Raw genomic sequence first — 10000 nt, 5'->3', positions numbered from 1 at the left:
AGGGAATGTTTTTCCTATTGTTTTATACTATAGGATTGAATCGTGCATTGTATAATATATCAAAATGATAATGTCGACAACGACGACGATGAAAATGATGGTGTCGGCGGTGGTGGTGGTAGTGATGATGATGATGATGGTTATGGTGAGGATGGTGGTGTGGTATTAGGGATGATGATAACGATGATGATGATGATGATGATGATGATGATGATGATGATGATGATGATGATGATGACGGTGATCATGATTGTAACGACTGTGAATATGATGATCTTGATGCTGCTGCTGATGATGATGATGATGATGATGACGATGACGACGACGATGATGATTATGATGATGAAGACGACAACGACGACGACGACGATGATGATGATGATGATGATGATGATGATGATGATGATTCATATCTCATTTTCCACAGATCAACATTTAATTGAGACGATACTCCTCCGCCTGGACAACCACATTCCTCAGACCGGCACAGTACTTTGTCAGAATAACGCAGAGAAGGTGAGTGTGGAAAATACATATTACAACTAGTTAAAGTTGCTTCACTTTCAAGCTTATATGAATACGATGAATGCTTCTGTCACTTTATGCTTGGCACTTAGCAGACAAGCTTACAACAACATTAACTTTGCAACTGTCCTTTTATCGCATGATTGAAACATAGATAGTTCTGTGTGCATATAGGTGTGTGTGTGTGTGTGTGTGAGAGAGAGAGAGAGAGAGAGAGAGAGAGAGAGGAGAGAGAGAGAGAGAGAGAGGTGCGGAGGAATAGCAACAGTTTAACTTTGGTCTTCAAATGTAACCGCCCAAGTGTAACCCCTGTCTTGTTCTTTGCACATGTTACCTTTTGCAATCACCCGTTTGAGGCATTGATTGGTGCTTGACTTATTGACACTGTTTATCGACTATCCTTTGTGGTATAATCCACTATGCCTTCTCTCCCTTTCTCCCTCACATTTCCTGTCACATACATATATACGTACATCTGTATACATCCACAGGTGATGGACCCCAACAGCAGAGCTATGCGAATGTTGCGTCTGGCACAGCAGCAGATGACCCAGCAGGAACCCGCCAGCCATTTGTCCCATACCCCTGAGGAAGGGGACCAAGCAGTGGCAGCTGCCACGCCTGTCGCATCTTCCAACGAACATCAAGAAACATGTATCAATGATATTTCTTTCACCGAACTTGTTCCTTTCATGGAGGAGCAATATGTCAGGGACCTTAGTAGTGATGTAGATATTCTCCAAAAGGGAAGTATTTTGACACACGGCAACAGCATCGCCAACTGCCCCTTTAGTCAAAGTCTTGACACCGACAATCTGGAAAGAGTTCATGCGGATCAGGAGAATATTTCCCCAATGGAAGTTAGCAATAGAACCATCGAAGAAACGGAGAACCATGAAATGGAAACAATAGGTGTAGAAGAAGATAGCAATAGAACCATCGAAGAAACGGAGAACCATGAAATGGAAACAATAGGTGTAGAAGAAGATAGCAATAGAACCATCGAAGAAACGGAGAACCATGAAATGGAAACAATAGGTGTAGAAGAAGATAGCAATAGAACCATCGAAGAAACGGAGAGCCATGAAAACCCCGGAGACGCTGATACTAACACTCTCCAAAGGGGTAAAAAAAGAAGAGCCGATGAAAGCAAGTGGCAGAAAAATGTTAATAAGACGAAGAGAGCAAAGGGCGAGTCGTATATGGGACGGAAGTATGAGAAAGGAACAGGAAAGTATGTAATGGTGGAAAAGGCAGCGAAGGAGCTAGGTAGAAGATGTGGATGCAAGGCTACTTGGGCAAAATGCGAGGACGTCGCCGACGAGAAAAGAGAGGAGATCCACCAATATGTTTGGTCACTGTCTTGGCCTCAGAAGGAGACATTCATAAAGAACCTTGTAAATAGAGATGATGTCGCGAGGCCCCGAAGTGAGCAGACAGGAAGTGGTCGACAGAATACCCTGAGGTATCACCTGAACATTGGCGCACACGTGGTCCCAGTCTGTAAAACCATGTTTTTAAACACCACGAGGCTTACGCAGCATTATGTTCGGGCCCAGATTCTTGGCGAAGGCAGCTCTGGATCCGCAAGGGAGCCCCGAGAGTCCCCAGGCAGAGTAAAAATTCAAGAATTCCTGGCATCCTTAGACAACATGCCATCTCACTACTGCCGAAAAAGCTCGACTAAAAAATACTTCGTGAGATCCTTCAACAAGAAAAGCGACATCCATCAAGAATACAAGAAATGGTGCATTGAACACAACCTCCAACCAGCTTCAAGGCAACTGGTATACGATGAAATGTCTCTTGGCAATTACGACATTTTTAAGCCAAGAAAGGACCAGTGCGACATCTGTGTTGGTCACGAGGAGGGAAACATTGATGACGCCGCATATGATCTCCACGTGCTTAAAAAAGATGAGGGTCGAGCGGCAAAAGAATCTGATAAAGAGATGGCCAAAGCATCAAATGGAGATATAGTCATGGTAACAATGGATCTCCAAGCTGTTCTGTTGGCGCCAGCACTCCAAGCCTCGGCCTTGTATTATCGCACAAAGCTCTGCGTGCATAACTTCACCATTTATGATGAGAGGTCAAGGGATGTAAGATGTTATCTGTGGCATGAAGGGCAAGGTGGTCTGACGGCAAATGAATTTGCCTCTTGTATCACAGATTACATCAGACAAAATGTGACACCGCCATGCAAGACCTTCATTATTTATTCTGATGGATGCCCCTATCAAAATAGAAATACAACATTGGCTAAAGCGCTGACGTACACAGCGCAAACAATGGACATCACAATTCTCCATAAATACTTGGAAAAGGGACACACTCAAATGGAGGTGGACAGCGTGCACCAAAAAATTGAAGAGAAAATAAAAAATCAAAAAATTTTCTGTCCAGCTGACTACACCAGGTACATCGAAGCAGCAAGACAGGATCCTGGTCCGTATCAAGTGCAGTATGTTGATAACACATTTTTCCGCAATTTTGATGACATTTGTGGACTAAAAAGCATCCGGCCAGGAAAAAAGAAAGGCGACCCCCAAGTGGTCGACATCAGATGTTTAAAGTACACATCTGATGGCAAAATTAGCTACAAGCTGCTCTATAACGAAGAATGGGAAGAGTTCTCTGTACGGGGAAACAGCACTCAAATAATTAAAGAACCTAACCCGCTGTTTACAGGCCCAAAAATTATCAAAGGAACAAAGTGGAGGCACCTTCAGGAACTGAAGGCTGTAATACCACGCGACTTACACCCATTCTTTGATGCATTGCCCCATGACTAATTTTGAGTTAATTTTGCATTTCGTGTGAAATCAGATGTCTTTTAAAACCAGAAACTGTGTGTGTGTTTGTGTGTGTGTGTGTGTGTGTGTGTGTGTGTGTGTGTGTGTGTAAAGCGGAGGGGCAGTCTCTCCCTTACATGTATTAGTAGATATTATGATGTAATATGCCATGTGTTATAGTGCACCCTATTGGTGAATTATTGAGACAAAAGAAATGCTATCATCGTTATAACATTTTTATGCATTATTGATATTGTTGTATATTTATTTTAATTTGTATCAATATTAAGGCCTAGGAATTATTGAATCAAATTTGCAAATTGTGTTTTTAACTGACCAAAAATTGTTGGTTAATCTTGTAAAATAAACCCCTCCAAAAGTGTTATAAATGGCTTGAGTATTTTGTAACTACCATAATAATGTAAGCATTTGAGTGTGTTCCTCTTTGTTGGATTTTGTGCTTGTGTCCGGATGAGACTTATAGGTGATCTCAAACTAAGTATATTGATGGTATGCTCTTGGAATCTACGTCTGATCTCTATTTGTCCCCATTCCTCTTTGTCTTACTATAACTATCTCTTGGGTACTTTAATTGTAATTCTAGAACTTTTTACTATTCCATTTTCTTCCTTTTTACAGGCGCTGATATAACCTAAATGTGTTGCAAGCGCCGTAAAACCCTTAAAAACAAACCATAATCCAAATGTATGCGCCATGGCAATACGAAAGAGTTGATTGCATACGATCCAGTTCTAGTCGTAAGACAGACATGGTCCCTAAAAGAGAGTGAATGACCAAATCGGTCGATATCTTTATCATTTATGGGTGTATGACTTTATTAATAATACATTACTCGTATGTACATTCTTTTATCCTTTTATCGCAATTTGTGCGCTCAATATATTATTTATTTAGTTATGATATTTGCAAGATGTAGCGCCTAATCATGCATATTCATGAACGAATGTATAAATACTGTACATTTTTACTATAAAAGTAAAAAAGTCTTGCTCTTAAAGGAAGTAAAGAGCACGCCCACCCACTCTTACAATTTCCAGATGCGAGGCAATTAAGCGCTTAGAGCATGGTGTCAACTGTAGATCAGCGCTATATAAATGCTATGTATTTAATATGTAGCCGAACAACCAATTTTTTTCAGTATTTGCATTCAACGCTTTGGTACAATCACAGATATTGACTATGAGAAAAATGAGTAAATTATGATTTTTCTTCCATGAGTAACGTGTAGCATATTGTTATAGAAATAACAAAAACGGTACGATGAGAACCGTCCAAGTACCTTTGCTGTGCACAGTGATGACAGTTTCTGACAGGCGCTATGCGTGCAATGCCCTATCCGTGTTTACGTCACGCCACCTTGCAGAGAAACGGTCGGGCGCTAAACGAACACGGCCCTATCCGTGCAATAGCTGACGGATTTGTCGGCGCTATTCGTGTATGCGCAATATTTCTTTAAATGTCATCAACTTTTTAAAACAGGCAATTGTGTGTTATCAGAAATGCATTCTTAAACACTTGTAGGCAGTGTTGACCTCATATCCATGCGAAAGGAGCGGTAATAAAGTTTTTTTCACTTTTCTCGAAAGTGTAGTTCCTGCACTTACACGGTTAGAGTCGGACGTCGACGATATATATATATATTATATATATATATATATATATATATATATATATATATATATATATATATATATATATATATGTTCGACAAATTGATGATGCCAAGTCTGCAAAGATAGATCATCATCAAGCCCTACTGCAACCTCCTCGTGGTGTCGAACGGTAACAGGTCAAGCTGGCCAACTGCAGAGGGCGACAAGAATAGGCAATGGCAAACCATTCTTGTAACGTTGCCGAGTTAACTGCATGAATAAGTCCAAAAAGTTAAACGGTGACAGCGTAAAGAGGAGCATGTTTTCACGGAAGACTGCTGCCTCGCTCGGTTGGGAGCGTGATGTTCGTCAGGTCACACCGAACCGTCAGCCAGTTACTAGGCGAAATAAATTTAACAAATGTGACAAAACCAAAATTGGGACATGGAATGTCAGGACCTGTGCCCAAAAAGGAAAACTAAACAACATTCTAAAAGAAATGAAACGGCTCAAAATAAATATTCTTGGCCTGGCAGAGATGAGATGGAAAGAGCAGGGAACCATGTCAAAACAAGAAAACAACACGACATATAAGATCATATGGAGTGGTGGAACCTCTTTCCAAAAAGGAGTAGGGATGATCTTAGACCAACAATCAACCAAATTTTACAAAGGCCACGTAGCAATCTCAGACAGAGTTTTGCTGGTTAAGCTAAGAGGACCTGTAGTTGACACCAATATTATTCAAGTCTATGCACCAACAGAAGAGGCGACAGATGCAGATATGACAGAGTTTTACCATTCACTAGACAAAGCAAAACGAATGTGTAAATCACAAGAAGTCCTTATGGTAATGGGAGACCTAAATGCTAAGATTGGCAGAGGCAGAGATGGTGACATAATCGGACCACATGGACTCGGAGACAGAAATGAACGAGGAAACATCTGGGCAGATTGGTGTAGAACAAATAAATTAATGATTTCAAACACCTGGTTTCAACAACACCCAAGAAGAACCTGGACATGGCAATCACCAGGGGACAGAGCAAGGAACCAGATAGATTTTATAGCAGTATCATCAAGATTCAGAAATGGCATATTAAATTGCAAAACCTACCCAGGTGCCGATGTAGACAGTGACCATGTCCCAGTTGTTTGTACAGTAAGGATAAAGTTTAAAGCTTTTCAGAGAACAGCTGGTAGAATAAAGAGGGATTACAGGTTATGCAAAGACAATGACATACAAACAAAAATGAGAGAAGAATTTGAAAATGCACTCATGATACAAAGCCAAAGTGAACCTGATAACGAAAAATGTGAAAAACAATTTGATATATTCCAAAAGTGTGTCAAAGCAACTGCAGAAAAGCATTTACCAATAGCTCAAATAAACAGCAAAAAGGAATGGATGACAAATGAAATTCTAAACCTATTTGAAGTAAGACGAAAATGCAACAGAGGGTCTGCAGAATACCAAACATTGAACAACCACATTAAATCCAAATGCATCGAGGCACACGAGAACTATCTAGACTGGAAATGCTGCGAAATCGAAAGAGAATACAAACCCAACCCCCAACAAGCTCACCAAAGAATAAAAGAACTATCAGGGAAAAGGAAAAGCAAAGTGGCAGGAAGTTGTATCCAAAACAAACAAGGGGAACTGCTATTTGAAGAACAACATATAGAAAGCCGATGGGTAGAATACATAGGCGAACTGTACAATGATCCAAATAGAAATGAACCACCACTGAAATTCAAAGAACCATTAAGCGGGCCAAACATCACCAAAAGTGAAATTGAACATGCCATGGAACGAATGAGGGATGGTAAAGCAACAGGCCCTGATGAAATATCTGTAGAGGTATTAAAAAGCCTAGGAGATCTAGCAATTGATGAACTTCACATATTATTCAACAATATATACAACACTGGGAAAATTCCAGAAGATCTCTGTAACTCTATTTTCATAGCAATACCAAAGAAAGCAGGTGCAGTCAGATGCGAAAATTTTAGAACTATAAGTTTAATAAGCCACATCAACAAAATACTGTTGCGTATAATTATCAACAGGCTAAGGAATAAGATTAACCCCGAAATCGCAGAAGAACAATATGGATTCCAACCTGACAGAGGGACAAGGAACGCAATATACCTCCTCCGTGTTTTAAGTGAAAGAGCTATACAGGTTCAGACCCCACTATACCTCTGTTTTGTCAACTACAAAAAAGCTTTTGATAGAGTACGCCACGAAGAAATACTAAAACAACTGCACTCCATTGGCGCTGATGAGAAAGACCTCAGACTCATGCAAACATTATACTACACCCAGCAGGCATCTATCAAAATCGGAAACTCTACAGGAAATTACATTCCTATTAAGAAAGGAGTCCGTCAAGGGTGTGTTGCCTCACCAGATCTGTTTAATCTATACCAAGAAACAATCATGAGGGGCATAACTAATATGGAGGGAATAAAAGTAGGAGGCCACAACAGAAATAATATAAGATACGCAGACGATACGGTACTCACTGCAACATCAGAAATCCAACTTCAAAAGATTGTTGACAAAGTGGTAGTAGATAGTGAAGCCAAGGGAATGGAAGTGAATATCACCAAAACGGAATGCATGGTAATACAGAAAAACCCCGAAAGCAACAACACCTGCAATATAACGATTCACGGCGAGCAATTTACCAACGTAGAAAGTTTTAAATACCTAGGTTCAATAGTGACAACAGATGGAAGATGTAACCGAGACATACGAGCAAGAATAACTCAAGCCAAACAGGCCTTCATGGACCTCGGAAACATTTTGAAAAACAAACAGATGTCGTTCGGGATTAGATTCCGAGTCTTGAAGTGCTACGTGTGGCCAATCTTGTTATACGGATGCGAAAGCTGGACTACAAATGCAGAAACACAAAAGAACATTGAAGCTTTTGAAATGTGGTGTTTGAGAAGGATGCAGAGAATATCGTCCTACTGCACACAAAACGAACGAAGAAGTGCTAAAACAAACATACCAACAAAGGAAACTAATGCCCTTAATAGCGGATCGACAACTATCCTTTTTCGGACACATAGTAAGGAAAGATAAGAATGAATACCTGGCAAGTTGTGGAAAAATACCTGGTAAACGCGCCCGGGGGAGACAAAGAAAAACACTCATAGACCAACTGAAGGGCTTCACCAACCTAACAATCCAAGAGCTGTTTGAAAAAGCAAGAGACAGGGAGGAATGGAGAGAGATAATTCATGCAGTATCCGAAGCCTGGACCAGGCATGGAACCTAGAAGAAGAAGATATATATATATATATATATATATATATATATATATATATATATATATATATATATATATATATATATATATATATATATATATATATTTTATGATGATGATGATGATGATGATGATGATGATGATGATGATGATGATGATGATGATGATGATGATGACGATGATGGTGATGACGATGATGATGATGATGACGATGATGACGATGATGATGAGGATGATGATGATGATGATGATGATAAATGATGATGATGATGATGATGATGATGATGATGATGATGATGATGATGATGATGATGATGATAAATGATGATAATGATGATGGTGGTGATGATGATGATGATGATGATGATGATGATGACGATGTTGATGATGATGAAGATGATGATGATAAATGATGATGATGATGATGATGATGATGATGATGATGATGATGATGATGATGATGAGGAGGAGGAGGAGGAGGAGGAGGAGAAGGATGAAGGACTTTAGTTTCAATAATAAAAACTTACGCAGCTGGAAGATCAGGTAAATTTGGCACACATAAAGCTGCACCCTCAAGCCCCGAAAGTGGACGGTCGATTTTAAATGAGACGCCTTCTGTGAAGGAGTCGTTGATTTCGTAGAAAAAAGAATAGGGCGATCCCATCTTGGCTGGGGGGTCACAGGTCGGTGAAGTGTCTGTAAAGTAAAGGTAAAACTTAAATTTCCTTTCTTTTTTTTTTTTTTCATATCCGGGGGAAATTTGTTTTTGGGGTGTAACTCCAACCAAACAGATCCGCAAGCAGCAAGATAAAAATAGAATCGTGAGGCTATGTGGTCTACTGGTATGACACTCGCTTTCGGATCGGAAGGTCCTGGGTTCGAGCCTCGCTCGACGCATAGTTGAGTCCTTGGAAAAGGCTCTTTACTCACATTCTCTCATCGTACTCAGGTGTAACATGAGTACCTTGCCGTTAACAGCGTTGTCTTTGTCCGAAAAATTGTAATATCGCCTAACAGGCGGCATGTCCCGTCCTAAATGTTAATTGTTGCTGTTGGACAGGGACCCCTTGTAAAGCGCTTTGAGCACGCTAAGTGGATATTGCGCTATACAAAAGCTCATTATTATTTATTATTTATAAAGCTCATTATAATCTGTGACCCACGGTCTAAAAACTGTATTAGGTATGTAGGGATATATTGGGTGATGGAAATTAATGTTTAGCTACAAATATGAAATTGGGAGTAAATTTTGTTTCGTTATGGTAAAAAGTATAGAGCTACTATTTTTTGCATTAAAAAAAAAAAAAAAACAAGAACAAAAAAAACAATCAAACAAAAACAAACAAAAATCCCCTCAAAGTTTGCATTTCTCCTCACTTTAATTATATCGTGTCGACGTTCACTTATTTGCAGGTCTGATAACCCAATTCTTGATGGGTTAATTTTTGTAATGGAAATCTCAAAAAAAATCACGCAAAATATTGTCCATTACAATGTTATAAAATAGGCCCATAAGTGGGTTCGGATAGCAGACCTTCATATATGTACACGTCGTATCGCGCATCATTTAAGAGTTAACAGACTTGACACATGGGAATGTTTACACCTTTCATAAACAAAGCAGCGTGTTTACATTTATTGAGAAATGTCCAATCGTTATACAGCGACAAATCATGTGATCGATGACTACGTTGGACGAAAACATGAATATAGATCGCTCCCATTGTAAAGCCTGAGTTAAGTTCACATATTTTATTGAGAACAGTTCAAATAAATGTTT

The 10000-nt window shown here is 39.6% G+C and overlaps 1 protein-coding gene across 2 annotated transcripts in view; it reads right to left on the bottom strand.

Annotated features, from left to right (window-relative positions):
- LOC144959478 (uncharacterized) overlaps positions 1 to 10000 on the bottom strand; it is a 55389-nt gene that overhangs the window by 29127 nt on the left and 16262 nt on the right. For both annotated transcript variants that reach the window (XM_078892086.1, XM_078892087.1), the window contains one exon: positions 8748 to 8916. In XM_078892086.1, coding sequence (XP_078748212.1) covers positions 8748 to 8916 — 169 coding nt within the window. The remainder of the gene's footprint in view (positions 1 to 8747; positions 8917 to 10000) is intronic.

Source organism: Berghia stephanieae, chromosome 14, assembly GCF_034508935.2.
Source record: "Berghia stephanieae isolate SIO BIC M18660-M18661 chromosome 14, UCSD_Bste_1.3, whole genome shotgun sequence".
In the NCBI taxonomy this organism is placed as follows: Eukaryota; Metazoa; Mollusca; class Gastropoda; order Nudibranchia; family Aeolidiidae; genus Berghia; species Berghia stephanieae.
The sequence above is the reverse complement of the archived record's forward strand: the minus strand, read 5'-3'. Positions and strand labels throughout refer to the sequence as shown.